This window comes from Neomonachus schauinslandi, chromosome 6 (genome assembly GCF_002201575.2).
Source record: "Neomonachus schauinslandi chromosome 6, ASM220157v2, whole genome shotgun sequence".
Lineage (NCBI taxonomy): Eukaryota > Metazoa > Chordata > Mammalia > Carnivora > Phocidae > Neomonachus > Neomonachus schauinslandi.
The window spans coordinates 67,945,967-67,964,646 of record NC_058408.1 but is presented as its reverse complement, the minus strand read 5'-3'; the positions used below and the strand labels follow the sequence as shown (position 1 = coordinate 67,964,646).

General features: G+C 50.0%; 1 protein-coding gene across 1 annotated transcript in view; it reads right to left on the bottom strand.

Moving 5' to 3' along the window:
• The window catches only part of TP53BP2 (tumor protein p53 binding protein 2), a 32,900-nt gene extending 22,240 nt beyond the window's left edge, over nucleotides 1–10,660 (bottom strand). Inside the window, 3 exon segments of the mRNA XM_021679488.1 lie at nucleotides 1,685–1,767; nucleotides 4,638–4,751; nucleotides 10,510–10,660. Coding sequence (XP_021535163.1) covers nucleotides 1,685–1,767; nucleotides 4,638–4,751; nucleotides 10,510–10,657 — 345 coding nt within the window. The 5' untranslated portion in view covers nucleotides 10,658–10,660.
• Between the last annotated feature and the right edge of the window lie 8,020 nt (nucleotides 10,661–18,680).

Genomic DNA, 18,680 nt, shown 5'->3' with positions numbered 1-18,680 from the left:
CTGAGCTGAAGGCAGTCGCTTAACCAACTGAGCCACCCAGGCGCCCCCCCTGGCAGCTTCTTAAAAAGTGAACGCACAGGGCGCCTGGGTGGCTCAGTTGGTTAAGCGACTGCCTTCGGCTCAGGTCACGATCCTGGAGTCCCGGGATCGAGTCCCGCATCGGGCTCCCTGCTCAGCAGGGAGTCTGCTTCTCCCTCTGACCCTCCTCCCTCTCATGCTCTCTGTCTCTCATTCTCTCTCTCGCAAATAATTAAAAAAAAAAAAAAAAAGTGAACGCACACCTGCCACGTGACCCCGCACCCCACTCCTAGTATTTACTCAAAAGAAATAAAATATGCCCATACAGAGACTTGTACCCAAATATTCATTACCGCTTGATACGGAGTGACCAAAAGCTGAAAAACAACCCCCATAACCATCAAGAGAGAAACGGATGAACAAGCTATATCTGGACAAGGAAAGGCCTCTCAGCAATAAAAAGGAACCAACTACTGATACATATGAGATGGATCGAAATACTGATGCTGAGCAAATTCAGACAAAACGACTATATACTGCATGCCTCCGTGTATGTAAGATTCCAGAAAATAAAACTAATTTGTAGTGACAGAAAGTGGACCCGCCAGAGGGTCCCTGAGGATGGGGAAGAGGCAGAAGGACACGAGGGAGCTCTGGGGATGATGGATATCCTCACTACCTTGGCTTCACAGGTGTATGTGCGTGTGAAAACTGACCAAATTGTGTACTCAAACCATGTGCCGGTGTGATAGGTCAATTATACTTCCATAAAACCCAGTGAGGGGACAGATACAGTGTCAAGATGCACGCAAATCCCGTCAATGGCTAAGACCAGGTTTTGGTCACACTTATAGGAGCTTTTCATCCCTGTAGGAAAATTGCAGGATCTCAGAAGAGAAACAAGGAGAATCTGGGGAAAGGCAGAACACAAACAAATGGCCTGGATTCTCTCATAAATTCACCCTGGATTTTGGGGAAGACGACACAGCTAATCCCTAACAGTATTAAAAATTCTGAGCTCTGAAAAGAAAATGTCTATAAGGCACCCCCCAAAGATACTTGCTAAAATTCACATGCAATAGCAAGAACATTAACATGTACTTTTTCATTTTACTAAAGCGATTATAGCAAAAAATAAAATCATAAAAAATAAATCCTCCCTTAACCTCATTCACCATTTGTTTTGCTCTGAATCTGCAGTGTATCCAGCATCTAACTGCTCTCAATAGTCAGCCAAGCAGAGATCATTAAAATTAATCCTTTGTAGGAAATACATTTGAAACAACCCTTTAAAAAGCAGGGCATACTGGGACCTGGGCTGAAGTGTCTGCCTTCGGCTCAGGTCATGATTTCAGGGTCCTGGGATCGAGCCCCGCATCGGGCTCCCTGCTCAGTGGGGAGTCTGCTTCTCCCTCTGCCCCTCCCCCCTGCTTATGCGTACACCCACTCTCGTGTGAGCGCTCCCTCTCCTCCCACCTCTCTCAAATAAATAAATCTTTAAGAACAGTAAAAATTAAAAAGCGGCCCTCCCTCATAACCCACTGAGCAACAAAGTAGCAAGGGCCATGCTTCATAAGCAGTGAGCAACAAAGTAGCAAGGGCAAGAGGAAAACGTTACATGAGCAACTGCTCGACTCACCCTGGCAGCTCCAGCACCAACACTTACCCCGTTCTCCTTCCTTCGGTGCTCACCAGGTACTTTCACACCATTTCTTTTTAAACTTGGATCCTGAGACCGTGGTCCACTCACTAAGCACAAAATTAAAAAACGATGCATTAACACTAGAGCTAGCAGATCCTGGAGGTACTGGCTCAGCTCTGAGCTCTGGGATTCTTGCTCCTGGGTATTTAGGTAGAAAACAGACGGTAAACAAAATATTTTCTCACAGCAATGGAGTGAAGGTCTCTTATCTCTGCCTGTTTTGGAAAACCTCACTTGGAACGGCGACCAGTCAGCACCAGACAGTACTGCGCGCTAACTGCTCCCGGGAGAGCTGCGAGGTGGCGGGTCCTGCACACCATCCGCGCCCAGCCACCCCTCTTCGTACTCTAGCTACTCAGCAGTGAAACCAAGAACTTCCTCTGTATGGAACAAGTGAAAATTAAATCAGTCCATCCTTGAGCTCATTAACCGTGCTTGTAACTTACACAGAAAAGTAACTGAAGATAGAACAGAGGGGTTCTGAGTATCTGGTTTATTGAGAGCATTTTATGGTAATCCGTGAGTACTACGAAGTATGTCCCCGTTTATTTCAGCAAAAATTTTCCGTTTTTCTTAGCTACTGGAAGGTACTAACTGGAAAACACTGTATATTCTGTTTTGGCTAAAAAGAATTTTTCAAGTCAAAATATGGGTCTCTCAGTACCATGTGCTGCATCATAAAAGGAAAATAGTCTTAATTTAAACTGATATGTTGTTAGAAATTGACATCAAAAAGTTTTTTAAATATATGAAGTTAACCTAACCTGTACTTCCCAGAAATTAGCAAACGCATTATCTCCTAAGAAGTTTTAGATTAAAATTTCTTCTGAATTAAACATCTATTATACCTACTTAGCGCAGATTCCCATGCCAATAAAGGTCTGTCCTCAGAGCCAGGTATGACACACACACCTATCTCGAATGCATTAGCTTTATTTTTAAAATACTGTTCAATTCTCTGACAATAAAGCTCAGGTAATCTGTCACATTTCTGCAAGAAAAAAAAAATCTACCATTTAGGAATTATTGATTTCCTTGCTACCTCAAAGAGAGAGCCCTGAACCAGCTGGAGCACGTTCAGGGCATCAGCGTGGTGCCGGGAGCTTGAGAAATCACGCACATCCGCGCTCAGCACAGGTCCTGGCTAATTGGGGACGAGAGTGCAGCAGGCCCACCCTCATCCACGGTCTGCGCGGAAAGGCTCCCACCCTGCTGGGCGGGCGGACGCTGCTGTGTCCCCGTTCAAACACCGTGTGGCACTGGTGTTTGGGACGCTGTGAACACAGCTGCATCTTCAGACTGTATTTCTCACCTTACAGACACACTGAGACGGCCCTGCTGAGGCTCTTGAATAATTTAGCCGCTACGTATACAGAAGATACGAGAACTGGGAGGTGAACGGGTCGAAGTCAGCTTCTTCCAAGAGGATGTATGCAGTAATGTCAACAAAGAACAAAATAAAAATGTGATGTAGATGCCCATTTAAAATTACAAAGGCAGCAGCTTAGGGAAAAAATAAGTGCCGATGTAAAGTACAATCAGAGACACCAGTGATGCACGTGGCCTCTGACGGGCCAGGCCACCCGAGCGCTAGCACCTCTCCCTGCAGGAGAGTCCACACTAAGTCACGCCACATTTAATAATTTCTAATTGCCGGCCACCATGTGGACATGTATATTAAAGCAGTAAAACTGAGATGTGTTACTATAATTAACATCTGTTACCTACATTCCATTCCTGCTCCCAAGAACTATGTGCTGAGGTCACAAATCCTCAACTTCCCATTTTAAAAGTTCTCCCATTTTGAGAAATACCTAGTAATCCTGCTCAATGAGTGGCTTCCCCACAGATGTGACTGGAAACGAGGCTGCGGGGTCCCTGGGATGGCTGCACCCTCAGGGTCCAGCTTCTCCCAGCCCACCGCTCCTCCACCGCACAGCACCGATCACCTTCTCCCTCCTTCCCTCGTCTACACACTCTGGTGAGAACCCTCAGTCCCCACAGGTGTGAGCACCTGACTCCCGCATCCTCCGTCCCACATGACTTCCATCCAAAGCTGGCCTCTCAGCCTCTAATTCCAGCTCATTTCACGGCCCAAATGGGGCCCTCATCACCTAGAAGTGCTCTCTCTCCCTCTGCAGTCTTAAATTCAGATGTTCTCCTTTCTGACCCTAACTTCCTCTCACTACACCTGCTCATGAGCCCGAGACTGCAGCCTCTTCCCCTGCCCTCCGTCTCCCTGCCACCCCCTCTTCCCCCTTCCCACCAGCTGACGCCGTCCTGCCCACGGCCTCCTCTCCCCGTCCACTAGCCCTCCTCTGAATTGGGCCAGCAAAACCCCAACCCTGGGGCAATCCAACCATCTTCTTACAACTGTCCAGGCTGCCAAGCGCAGCTGGAAGGAATGCCCCCTGGTTTCGGGGTCTGTGGTCTCCCGGGGCCCCCAGCAGCCTGGCCCCCCTTGGCAGACGCTCACCCGTTCCCCACAACAGCTCACGCTGGCCTCTACACCCTCCTACCTCATGGCCACCCCAGAGAAAGCCATCAGACGAGAAGCCCCTCCACCTGATCCCACAAGGCTCAGCTCTCTCTCGCTCAGCTCCCCCCGAGTGTAGGACCCTGTGTCCCAGGCTGAGGGCACAACTTCTCAGGAGCACATACCCTCTCCCACAGTTCAGCCTCCTACTCTAGGGACTCCTTTCCACCCGATCCTCTCCTCTTCAAACAAAATAAATCAAGGGACACTGCACCCTTTTCTCCGAGACAGTCAGGTCTTAGAAGCTGGTCTGTCCTCTCACTTCCATGTCCCTTCCTGTCCTGCACCCCTCACGTCACCTGGCTCTTGATCTCCCCCCACTCCTCCAATGTGTGCAGTCGAAGTCCACAGCTTTGCTCAGATTCACACAATGCTACCCACCTGTGTCCCTGCCGGGGGGCCGTTCATGACGAAGGAAGAAACGAACTTCACTCCTCTGACTGCCAAACCTCTGCAGAACATCAAACATCCGCTCATTATCAGCAACCGGACGTTCTAAAGGAAACAAACAGAAATCACATGATTTGCATGTACAAGAAAGAGCATTTACTATCCATCCTTCATGCAAATTCTGCCTGTAGGAAATACTGAGCATCTTAGATGCTTTCTTCTCATTAAAAGAGCCCTTAGAAATAAAGCACCACAGATTTCCCACACACACAGTCGGTGTCGACCCAGTGGGCACTGGAAAGGGGAATGCGTCTGGGCCAGCCGTCAGGGGCGCGGGAGTCTAACTCAGTGCTCCTGACTGGCCACACGCTCGCCGTTGAACTCCAGGGGTTTCAGAAATCTCTGTAAACTACTGGCCTCTGAGGTCCCTTCTAACTCGACCGTTCTAGGGTTCTTTAAATATAAACGAGAAATTAAAAGTAACTTTCTAAATAAATAGCTTAGGGGCGCCTGGGTGGCTCAGTTGGTTGAGCATCTGAGACTCTTGATTTCGGCTCGGTCATGATGTCAGGGTTATGAGTTCAAGCCCCACCATTCAAGGCTCACTCAGTGCAGAGTTGGCTTGGGATTCTCTCTCCCTCTGCCCCTCCCCATGCTCACGCACATGTGCTCTCTAAATAAAATCTTTAAATAAAGTCTAGTCCTACTATCTCTTAGGCTATTTTTAAACTATAATTCTATAAACTATGTTAAAAAAATCAGACATACCCACTTCCAAACAAAAGGCTATTTACCTCACTGAAAATATAGTTGGCCCTTGAACAGAATAGGTGTGACCCACCCCAGGTCCACCTATATGGGAATTTTTTGATAAATACAGTCCAGTCCTGAAATGTATTTTCTGTTCCTTTCTTTTTTTTTTAAAGAAAAAGGGGCCCCGATTTTCTTTAAAATACATATATATATATATATATATATATTAGAAAGAGAGCATGTGTGGGGTGGGGGAGGAGCAGAGGGAGATGGGAGAGAATCTCAAGCAGACTCCTCGCTGAGCATGGAGCCCAAGATAGGACTCGATCTCACAACCCTGAGATCATGACCTGAGCTGAAACCAAGAGTCAGATGCCTGACTGACTGACAGGCACCAGGCGCCCCACGATTTTCTTAATAGCACTTTCTTCTCTCTAGCAAACTCGATTGAAGAACGCAGAATATAACACAACATACAAAACGTGGTCAGCAGAGCTTCGAGGCAACACTAAGCTGTAAGGAATGAAGTCTGGGGGGAGCTGGAAGTCCTATGTGGATTTCTGACTGCACAGGGGTCGGTGCCCTGAACCCCCACACTGTTCAAGGGCCAACTATGTATCTATTTGGCCCGTCTTCCGGGGAGCTTGCCAGTTGTGGAACTTCTCTCGAGACAAAAGGAAGAACACAGGATACTCTAGTAGATGGGAACTTCAGGAGAAATCATGTATCTTAAGCTGCCCTCGAAATATCTTCCAACCTCAAGGATCTGGATATAAAAACCAAACCTACTGTTCGAGGATGCAACTGCTTTAAGTGAGAGATACTTAAGCGTCTGCCTTCGGCTTGGGTCGTGATCCTGGGGTCCTGGGATCAATCCTGCATCGGGCTCCCTGCTCAGCAGTGAGTCTGCTTCTCCCTCTGCCTCTGCCCCCCACTTGTGCTCTCTCTCTCTCTCAAATAAATAGATAAAATCTTAAAAAAAAAAATCAGAGGCACTCCAGCGTTGTCTGTAATCTTTACTAGCAGAACACTGAACAAGCCTAAGAAATGGCCGAGCACCTGCTGGTAATCACAGCCACCGTGCCAGCACCTGAAGTCACCAATGGGCAGAGAATGGAGTAGCCGGGTTTGCGGACTCGGCCTGAGCTCAGTCCACTCAGCCACAACAAAGTACCATTCTGCTCGCCATCCAGGAGATGACAGAGGTGCCCCTCCTCGTCCCTAAACCAGAGAAATTCCGACTAAGACCCCCCCAGAAGGAAACACCCCTGGTAAGCCGACAGACACCCCCTAACAGAACTTTTTTTTTTTTAAAGATTTTTATTTTATTTATTTGAGACAGAGAGAATGAGAGAGAGAGAGAGCACATGAGAGGGGGGAGGGTCAGAGGGAGAAGCAGGCTCCCGATGCGGGACTCAATCCAGGGACTCCAGGATCATGACCTGAGCCGAAGGCAGTCGCTTAACCGACTGAGCCACCCAGGCGCCCCCCCCCAACAGAACTTCTGAGTAGACCTCCCACCTCCTGACCAAACGCACGCCCGTGCACGCTCACACACGCCCGTGCATGCTCACACACGCCTGTGCATGCACACACGCACCCGTGCACGCTCACATATGCCTGTGCACGCACACACCTTCCCCTGCACATTCCGGGAGCACAGAGGAGGTGGAGCCAGGCTCCAGATGTGCACGCTCACACACGCCGTGCATGCTTACACACGCCCGTGCACGCACACACCTTCCCCTGCACGTTCCGGGAGCACAGAGGAGGTGGAGCCAGGCTCCAGATGTGCACGCTCACACACGCCCGTGCACACACACACGCACCCATGCACACGCACACACGCCATGCAGGTCCTGCAGGTGCCCTACAAACAGTGCCTGTCCACCCGCAGCCATCTTGCCCGTAGGTTACGTGGGAGGCTTGCGGACAGTTTCGGTTATAAAGCTACTAAATGACAGAGACAGGATTCTGAGACCCAAGACCTTGCTCCTAATCACAGCATAATAGCAACAACCCGCAAACGAATTAGGAATTCACTACAACCAAAGTCCCAACAGGACTTTTCACAGAACCTTTCAAGGCCTTTCTAAAATTTATCTGAAAAAGAAAAAAAAATGGAAGAATAGCTCACATATTTTTTGGAAAAGCACAACAATGAAATAAAAGCACTTGCCTTGCACTTATCAAATTTTCAAACTATAGTAATCAGAACCCCTTGGTTCTGTCATAAACAAGAAGACAAAAGTAATGGACAAAAGCTCACAGAAACCTAACCCTGTATGCGATCTAACGTGGCATGCGGGATGTTCCACATCAGTAAGCAAGAAACCGCCGTTCGATAAGGCACTTCAGACAATTCACTGCCCGTTCGGGAAACAAGCAGTTCGCTCCGTAACTCACACGAGTCACAAAACTTAATGGGGGAGGGAAGGAAAATTATTTCGAACTTACAGCATTATATAACAGGAGAGTAGGTTTACAGCCCTGCAGTAAGGAAAGGATCCTTTTAAATCACACAACAGGCCTGGGATCCAGGATAGTTGTTTCTGCTTTTGAATGCCTACAAGTCAAGAGGCAAAAGCCAAGGGAAACATGAACAAAGCCTAAGGAGAAACAGTATTTTAAAAATGGAAACCCAGGGGCGCCTGGCTGACTCAGTCAGAGGAGCGTGAGACTTGAGCTCGGGGCCGGGAGCTCCAGGCCCACTTTGGGTGTGAAGCTTACTGAAAATGTAAAGAAAGTTTAAAAAAATTAAGTATATAAAAATGGAAATCCAAATGGCCAATAGAAAATGAAACAATGGGCAACCTCCGCTATCAGCTCAGCAAAAATTCAAATATTATCCTATCAATTGTTGACAAAAGATTCTTTCAGAAATAACAGGTAGGGGTTTGAGCGGACAGCCTTTGTGGAGGGCAATCTGGCACCACACGTCAAATTTTAAAGTGTGTGAACCTTTAATTAAGCAATTGCACTTCATGGTGTCTACTCCAGAGAAACAGTTGCATGGATCAAGAGGCTCCTAAAAGGACTTTCACTGCAGCATTTATAAAAGCAAGAGTGGAGGGGTGCCCGGGTGGCTCAGTCAGTTCAGTGTCTGACTCTTGGTTTTAGCTCAGGTCATGATCTCAGGGTCGTGGGATCGAGCCCCACGTCAGGCTCTGCGCTCAGCGTGGAGTCTGCTTAAGATTCTCTCTCCCTTCACCCCTCCCCTGCCTGCACGCTCTCTCTCTCAAAAAAATCTAAAAAATAAAAAATAATGATATAGAATTACACATACTAATCTGAAAAACACCTCTAAGCTGGACTATAACGTTAAATGGTAAATTGCAGGATGCTGATATGTATGATACTATTTACAAAAAGAAAAAACATGAAGAGAAACAACACACAAAACTATTCCTACAACTGTAAACGCAGAGAAAAGAGTCTGAGAGTTTCTCTGCTATGCTGAGCGGCTACACTGAGCGATCAGGGACGGGCACAGGGAAAGGCTTCCATTCTGTCCACATCAGTTGCTCTTCTACAAAAAAGAACACATTCAGGTATGGTCATTTTTTTTTTTTTAAACTAAAAAAGTGAGAAGAAAGAAAATCTTCTCAACATCATCACAGAGTAAAGGTTACTGGCCTCAAGTGAGCAAGACACTGAGAGGAGAAAGAACAGGTAGAAGCAGGAGCTCCCAGGAGACTCCGAGCCTCCTCCTCCCGACGGGCGCTGTGGATCCCCTCCGTAAAGTGTGAAGCAAGGAGACCTGCCGAATGAAGGCGGTGGCCAGAGCATCCGGCCGTGCACTGAGTCCCTCAGGACGGACTCGCAGAGCAGCACCAGACGCCAGGCCCTCTCCCTGAGCTGGACACGCCGACGCACGACATACACAAGCCTCTCCTCTTAGGGAATTTACGTCCCAGGGCAGGTGTTTGGGCTACAGGGATTCAGGAGGCAGTAAACTAAGAGACACACAAAACCCAGAGGATTAAATCAGGGTGGCTTCACGGCCACTGTAGAAGCACGCTCCAGCAGAGTCTCTCCTGGAGGACGGAACGTTCCGGCTCAAGTCCAGGGGGCAACACCTAGACAGCAATGCAGGCAGTGGGGAGAGCTCGCGCCAATGGCCCTACGGTGCGAAGGAGTTCACTCAGGAACAGCAGGGAAGCTGCAGGACAAGGAGAATGGTGCCTGACAACAACAGAGACTTCACAACACAACATCAGAAATCTGGATTTTATCCTCGGGAGACGAGAAAGCCACGGAGGAGTGGAAAGTCAGACTATCACATTTTCACTTGAAAAGGATCATTTGGGTTTCCTTATGTGAATGGTCTAATCCAGCTCCTTTGTGAAGGGAAAAGAAGTAAGCGATCCAGAGAGAGAGCACAAGACCATCCAGGACACCCAACAGTAAGAAAGTCGGCCAAAGATGGACGAAGACGTCTCGGCCTGGTAGGGAGGGAGCTCGGCTGCAGGCAGGGATTGTGAATGGTGAGGACCCAGTTTACACGGTGTGTAACCCACGCTGGGACGCCTCGCACCCCCAGAAGAGGGAAGGAAACAGGGAGAGGTCACTCAGGCTGTGCAGGAACAAGGCAGAAATTATGGAAAATTACTCACACATCTACAAACTCCTCAGGGGCCAGAAAAAGACCAGGCTGTCCCATTTTAGAGCTCCAAAGAACTAGAGTGAAGGACTGATTTTAAAGCTTAAAATAATGCCTATGATTTCACCACTGCCTTTTGCCACCATGGTAACTCAACACTGAGTAGCTTTCCCTAAAAACCTACAAAACCTTGGAGAGGGCAAGGCAATCAGGACACCTCATGTTTCTAATTCAGCGGGGTGCAAGCGCACAGGAAATGCTCCCGGAGCACGTTCCGGGTCGGGCCCAGAAGCTTGCCCCGCTGGGCCACCTGCCCTTTCACAAGGCAGCGTCCTCGCTGTACTGCAGAGAAGGGAAGGACGAGAGCGGGAAGGCACCCTACGTCACAGTGAAGCTGGAGAGAGAACGCCGCACCCTGAGGCTCGGGCAAGTCCCCGGTTTCTCCGCAGACCACAGGCGCACCGCCCGCGGCCACGTCTACACAGCCTCCCAAGCCGGGTCTCGTACCAGAGCCACACCACACTTCGGCCAGATGGCACTCGCTCTCGCCGGGCTCTTTGCACAGATCCACCACGTCTCTGCACATCGTCTCGGGGGTCACGGGGACCTCGGTGAAGTGCTGCTCGTTGTCACTGAGGTACACAGTGAGAAACATCTGCAACAGAGACAGAGACCGCGGCTGTCAGCGTCCACACTACGCTTTCACTTTCCAGTCACCTCGCATTCCCTTCCCAGAGCCCCAGCCGAGGAGCAGGGCGGCGGCCCGGCCCCTCAGCCAGCAGTGCCTGCAGAGCCCCCGGGGTCCTCGGGCTTCGGGCAAACCAGTTCACACAGAGGGCCAAACGAAGTCTTGCCCGGACACTGTACTTGTTAAATACTTACACAGTTCCTCGTAGGTGCCAGCCCCACCCTAGAAACAGCCTCCTACCAATCTTGTGAGGGAGATTCGGGGATATCTGCACACACCCTTCTGTCTACATGGCCTCTTCGGCGGGAGACCTAAGAACGTGCTGCTCTGAGGGTGGGTGGGAACCAGGAGACACAACTTGGAGGGAACTCTAATATTTACACCAGGCACATAGACCACCTATTCAAAACAATGTATTTTTTTTTTTAAAGATTTATCTATTTATTTGACAGAGACAAAGCGAGAGCAGGAACACAAGCAGGGGGAGTGGGGGAGGGAGAAGCAGGCTTCCCGCTGAGCAGGGAGCCCGATACGGGGCTCGATCCCAGGACTCCGGGATCATGACTGAGCCGAAGGCAGACGCTTAATGACTGAGCCACCCAGGTGCCCCAAAACATCATACTTTTCAGGCTAAAATGTTTTAATCAAATTAAATACCTACATTACAGCCTAAGTCTTTATCAACAAGGTGTTAGCAAAGCAACGGGCTGTGATGCTAAAATTTAGCCGGCCTCACACAGAATATAAACCGGACAGAAGACCTCACTCTCCAGCTCACTAGCCATCTCTCTCCTATTAAAATAGACGTTGTCTCTTAAAAACACTGAGAGTAAAGAGAGCAAGCTTTCATGCCAATTAAATTATCCCCCCAAAATGTGAATTCCCAGTGCTGGAGAAACTGACAGCAAATACACGGCGGACGGCAACGGAGGCAGGGAACCCCGTGTGTTTGCTCAACTCAGCGGGCCCACGTGTATCAGGATAAAACACACACAGTCTGACAGAAATCCCACTGGGAGCACTCATCCCGTGAGAGTAATTCTTCTCAGGAAAGGAGAACGCCGAGGCTTTGGCAGGTCCACTCTGGACCAGCACACATTCTGTAACAATGATTAACAGGCCGCCGACACTGGGAAAAGTTAGGGCTTTAAGGACACAAAAGGGCAGAATGAGCAGGACCTGCACTGCGCTCGGGACGATACGGGCCCCCCCTCTAGCTCAGACTTCCTTGCCCACCCCCACAGAGCTACACTAGGCTCTTCTCTGCAAAAAGGCAGCGCCTGGTTAGGGACAGTGATGGACGCCCGCTAAGTGGTCGGGCTGGGTGCCGCAGGGGTGCGATCAGTGAGAGGAGGGGCCGGCAGGGGAGAACACCCCCCCAAGGTGAGCAGGCTCAGCACGAGGCACCCTGCAGCTCCTCCTTCACCCCCCACCGTGTTTTCTTAAGGTCACCGCGTCCTCCCTTCTTACATCAAAGCTCCCAACCCGCAGGAACACGTGCAACGTGGAGAGTCGCCCAGACCATAAGAACACGAAGTGGGGAACCGAGAAAAATTAACACAGTGGATACCGGTGAAACAGTAAATAAACATGGAAAAAACCGTACAGCTTCTCAGGACGAGCTGAGCAGCTTTCAAGCTAATTCTATCCGGTCCTTCCCCTCCCAACAAACCATATTAATAAAGACACATCGTTCCAGGCCTCAACCAGACAGGAAGGCTGCACTTTAAAACCACACAGAAATCATAAAGCTTTGACAAAAATCACTTGGAAAAAATAACAAAGATTCACTAAGCTCACAGACTTGCACCCTGCTGCGGCTCTGGCAGATCCTAGGGCCCATTTCATGACGGACCTCAACAATTTACACTCTGGTATTCCAGTGGTCCTCCATGCTCCCCACGCACCCCAACACTGTCTGAAGTTCAACGCCTCAAAGCCAGACAGTGTCCGTGCCGCACACAAGGGTCCCAGCACCCCCCGGCCCCCGGCCCCCTCCAGAGAGCTTCCGCACACACAGCTCAGAAACTCACACCAACCCCAGACAAGCAGGGCCGGCATTACTCTCTGTACAAATGAAGAAGACCCATGGAAGCAAAAGACTTGGCTACTAAAACGACAGGGCCAATTCTGCTCTTCTGACCCATTCTCTACTCTCCAGGCTGTTCCTTACAGCAGGAAAATATTAGGAAATGCTCTCTGTAACCACGGTAACCCAAACTCTAATAGAGATCTGTTCTCTTACTTTCTGGAAAACAACAGCTTCGCTTACTTACAAGTACAATGACAAATAAGAATGAAGAGAGATGTGTTCTGTTTAAGATTACCTTTCCCCCAAAACGCACAGCATCGTGTGAATGGCGGCAGGTGCATTTCTACCTTCCGTGTGTGAGGATGCGCGCAGTGCTGACTGACGGGGAGACGGGACCGTCCTAATGTGGTCGTCAGGCCTGCAGGCGGGCGGTGTGACATTGCTCCGAGTCCCGAGTCCCGGGCAGGAGGTCTGGGCTCTGCCCCCAGACCTGTTAATAATTAGCCAGACCGCCTTAGGGACAGCACGTCACCTCTCTGAGCCTCAGTCCCCGTCTTCAAAGTAAGAGTCTTCCGCCCCGAGAACTGCCACCGACTTCAGGCGTCAGGGTCAAAGCCGACCTTTCCACAACAACGCGCACGCTGCAGCCAGCAGCTGGCACGGAGCGAGGGCCGGAACAAAGGCAGTAAGAAAGGCTGGATTCGGTAGAAGACAGGATCTCGTGACAAAATGGGGGGGGGGGGCAGTGCTACGTGTGAGCTGCACAGCTCAGGAGACACAGAGGGAATTCAGGAGGACAGGCGGGACTGCTCTGCGCTGCGTCAGGTGCAGGGGAGCTCTCCTTGGCACGGTCCCTCACACACCACACTTACACTTAGTTAACCTGGTCTTATCCTCCGTGGTCCCTTCTAGAACATACACTCCACACAGGCCAGGGGGCTGTCTCTTCAGCACTGTGGACTGCGCGGCCTGGCACGCAGCACGCATGCAGTAAGTCCTTGTTCGTGGGTGAATGAGTCCCGTAGCTGGTCCTGCACCGCACAGACTCCCCTCGGACTTACTTTCACGGCAAGTCTCCCTCTGTGTGTCGAGAAGTGTGGAGAGCACGCGGCACACAGCACCGCCGGACACTCCGATGGAAACGAGAGCAGAGTCCTCCCGGTTCTTGTGCTCACCCCAGCCCGCCATCCTGCTGCTTCTTCCCTCCACTCAGTACGTACAGGCCGCCTGCTCTACAAACTCAGTCCTACTTTGGAAATTACGGGTAATAAACAGCTAATACAGCACACAGCACAAAGTTCAAAACAGAGGGGGCTGCGTGGAGAGGGACGCGGGTGCGGTGTGCACAAGCCCGCAGCTGGGAGCCCAGGGCAGGGAGGAGAAGGGTGCAGAGTGCATCTACAGGGGCAGCTAGAGGTGCTCGGGACATCTGTCCTCCCATCTGCACGCGAAGGCAGGGACGTCCACACCGGCGAGGTTCCGGAGGGCTCCAGGGCAGCCAGCTAAGCAGAATAAAGCACGAGCCGAGCTAAGGAGACAGCACACATAAGGGCCTTGAGGAGGGGTCTGGTTTGTCACGTCTGGGGGAGAGCAGGGTCCGCAGAGAGGAAGCAAGGGGAAAGGATTCGAGGGGAGTCATGAGCCCCTGGTGCTCAAACTGGGGCATGGACAGAGGGTTGTTAACCACGGACGGCTGGGCTCCACCCTCAGTTTCTGACCGAGTGACCCAGAAGGGGGCCGAGACGCTGCATTTCTAACAAGCTCCCACGTGACGTGGACGCCGCTGGTCTGGGAACCACTGTCCAGAAGCCAGAGCAAGGGATCTGGACTTTAACTGAAGAGCCCACTGGAGGCAAATCGTCCAGAGACAGAGACATTGGTGATTGCCGGGGGGGCCAGGGGAGTGACTGCTAACAGCTCCGGCGCTTCGCCTGGGGCGACAGACGCGCCGGAATTAGTGTGAGCGTGGTACAACCGTGCGAAGTCGAAACCCACGGAGTGCACACTTCAGAGTGATGGTACGGGAGTCATATTTCAATTTTTTTTTAAAGAGGTCCTTGGGGCGTGAAGTGATGTCATCTGAAACACTGTGGCTGCCATGGGAGCAGATCCAGGGGACGGCCGTGCACGCCCAGCTGAGAGGAAACGCAGCACCCGAGCTGGAGGGGGCCCAGGCTGCAGGTGACGGCAGACGTGGTCAAACGGCTAGATGTGGATTATTATGAAAGCAGAGCCAGAGACGTGCTTGATGGACAGCGGGTGGACGTGAAGGCAGAGAGCGACTGGCGTGAGCCTGGACCTGCTGCCTCGGCACCGGGCTGAGCGTCGCACGGAGGTGAGGAGGGGGCCGGCCGGGGGAGCCTCCGGGGCAACTCGGAGCCACCTACCAGACACCGGAATGGACTCAAAAGTACGACAGGAGCAAACAGAGGCCTTAGAGCCCAAGGCTGGGCGAGATCAGCTAGGGACGGCAGACAGGACAGGGCGAGGGCTGGGCTGGAGCCGGCCGCACGATGTCAACGTCCCGGACGAGGAGGACCCAGCAAAGGACTGAGAGAGGCCATCCACAAGAAAAGAGAAACTCCCCCGAAGGAGTGCAGGGCCCCAGAGACCAAGTGGACAGACTGTCTCAACAAAGTCCAGCGAACTTAGGGTCTCCAAAAAGTGGCCAGAGAACTGACCCTCGGCCCCACACATGGCACTCGGAGGCTGCCGGCTGCGCTGAAGCACGGACGGCCCAGACCAGACCCCGAGGGAGAGCAAGACCCAGCACGGCAGAGCCGACCACGGCGGTGGGCCCTAACACCGCGCAGAGGCAGCGGGGCCCCAGATGGAAGGCTGGGCACAAGGGGTGTCTACTTTCATTCCAGCACGAGTCCTAACGGGCGGAGTGAATGGATGGGACCGGCCAGCAGAGAGGGGACTGGTGGGGCAATACTGACCATGATCGTTCTCCAGACCAGTGTCCACGGCCCAGTGGGGAGCTCCGCCGGGACAGCCCACAAAGCCTCTGCCTTCAGCCAACACGCCACAGCCCACCCTCACCTGCGTCCTTTCTCCGAGTGATTATTCTACTTCTTACACGACAAAGAGAATTTGTCAAGTGTGATGGATTTCTTTGCTGGCCACCACCGCACAGTGGCAACAATATGGCCAGAAGGGGGACACTTCACACTAAGTGACCGCGGAGGGGCCTCCCCCACCCACGCCACAGCCGGGTGGACAAGAAACACCCCCGGTCCCCGCTGCCGCTGCCGGCCACGATATTTGTAACTGCCTCTTCTCCCTCCTAGAACATTATGAGTAAAACAACGTAAAGGCATCCTAACTTTGAGATAAACTTTTAAACCCATTTCAACCACTTTTAAATGTATACACATAAGTATGTCCCCAAGTTCAATATCACTTACACTAATATATCACTTATAATTTAAAATCTTTTAAGTTATAATCTGGCCACAATTACGGGCTTTAGTGTGATAATTTATACCTATTTAAAATTTTATAGAGGAAGTGAATCAGGGATTTTCTCAATAAATATCAATTCTCTTCTTACTTGAAAGACTAGCAAAAAAATAAATCAGAAAGAGGATCAAAAGAGAGGGCCAGCTAAACTCATCATCCTATTAACCTGAGAAAAAGCAGGTGCACGCATTCTTCACGTGGCCACCTTCCTTTTATCTCTGTTCACAAATCTGCTATGCTCCAAAAGGATAAAGAAATTCTTTAAAAATGTAATTTAATTCCCTAAAAAATGAAATAAAAACAAGGTGAAGCTGGTTTTGCTTTGTTTTGTTTAAAGTTGTATTAGCATGTCGAAAATTTTACTTTAAAAAAGACATTTTAGTTGACTCTATCAACGAAGTCCTGCAGAGAATAATCTGGGTCTACAATTCATGAATTTTTAAAGATAAAAAATAAAACTGTTAAATCTTAGAAGTTTCCAGCATCCGATACCAAAACACTGTAGAAGGAAAAAGCACAAATTTTCGAAAATGTGTCGGTTTCGCACTGTTTTGTTACAAGACTGTTCACCACATCCTTTTCCACAAACGGGAACATGGAACACACATATACCCGCGGGCAACCCACACACAGAAAGAAGTCTGGAACCATATTCACCAAGTAACAGCAGTGATGCCATGGTGAGAACATTATGAAGTGACTTTCTGGGAGCTCAGCCGTGCTTAAATTTTCTACAATGATTATGTACCATGTGCACAATAAAATTGGTATTTTAAGGAGCCAACGATGAAATTGGGAAGATGAACACAAGGCGCCAACGCTTCCCGGGGCCCTGCTGTGATGTGTACAACAAGCATGCCCTCCGTCATGCTTTTCTGGGGCCCCAACGCTGCCCCAACTTTAGTCGGGGGCCATGAGAAACAAGCAGTCCAGAAACAGATCTTGGAAATCCACCCCATGAGAACGGAATAGTATGTGGTCACAGAAAGGACTGCAGTGTGGAGACACGCAGCGACACGGATGAACCTTGACAGCATTATACTGAGTGACAGAAGCCAGACACAAACCGGACACGTCCCGAACATTCAAGGGCACAGAGACAGCGCATTAGTGGTTGCTAGGGGCTGGGGCAGGGGGGCAGGAATGACTGATCAAGAGTACAGGGTTGGGCGCCTGGGTGGCTCAGTTGGTTAAGCGACTGCCTTCGGCTCAGGTCATGATCCTAGAGTCCCTGGATCGAGTCCCGCATCGGGCTCCCTGCTTGGCGGGGAGTCTGCTTCTCCCTCTGACCCTCCCCACTTTCATGTGCTCTCTCTCATTCTCTCTCTCTCAAATAAATAAATAAAATCTTTAAAAAAAAAAAAAAAAAGAGTACAGGGTTTCCATCTGGGGTGATGGAAATGTTCTGGAATTGTGGTGCTGGTTACATAACCCCGTGAAGTTACTAAAACCACTGCACCGCACACTTCATGGGGTGAATTTCACGGAACGTGAATTATATCACTATTTATGTGTGCTTTGTGTAAGATACAAAAATCTCTTAAGGGAGATGAAATATGCTCATGGAAAAACGAGACAATTTACTATTAAAGTACATGAATGAGACTGAAGGTAAAATGGAAATTCAGAAATGAAAAAAATGCACATGATGGGAGACAGACTGAGGTTTCAGCCAGAGGCACAAGTTAATGGAAAGCATAAGAAAATAATAAAACAAATCTATCATAACCTTACTTCCAAATACGTCATCTTTCCTGGCATGTACATTTTAAAACACCATATTCCCAAGGATGCAGAGAGGACTTCCTCAACTCCCTGGCCCACAGGGAAGCACGCAAAATGGGGCTCCCTGGGGAGGCTATCGTGAGAGTCTTGCCTGTTCTCACGGACTCAAGCTCTGAATATTTCCTGAGAACCTCGGAGGTAAATTATTGTCATTGGGAAGAACGCAGCAATCATCAGGCCAAAGCCTCATGGGAGCCCTCACAGGTCTGTGCACCGCGAGGACCGGGAACCGCGGGAGCACCTGAAAATGCGCATCATGGCAGGCGACAGCAACAGGCTGACAGAGCGGACGCTCTTCTTCCCTCGGTACCAGTGAATACCAGTGGCCCCTCCCAGGGGGCAGAGACATCGTAACACGCTAACTACATGCTAACTTCGTGCCAACTTATAAACCAGGAACTTCATTTTTTTATAGCATGAGCCACAAGAAGAGATTCCTCAAAACATGACAAACTCTAAAGTATCCTTCAGAGCAGACGAGTAACAGGCAGGTCACATAAAATAAAACAAACCACAAAACCTGGGGGGGTGTAATTGTTTTAACTAAACTGAAAACAATGAGGTACCACTTACAGCTATTACATCAGCGATTTGATTAAAAGATCCAACAGAGACTGTAGGACAGTAATTCACCCGGACATGATGGTGGCACCATATACATTGTTAAAATCCATTTGGAAAATAAAATGGGTCGTGTCAAAAGGCACA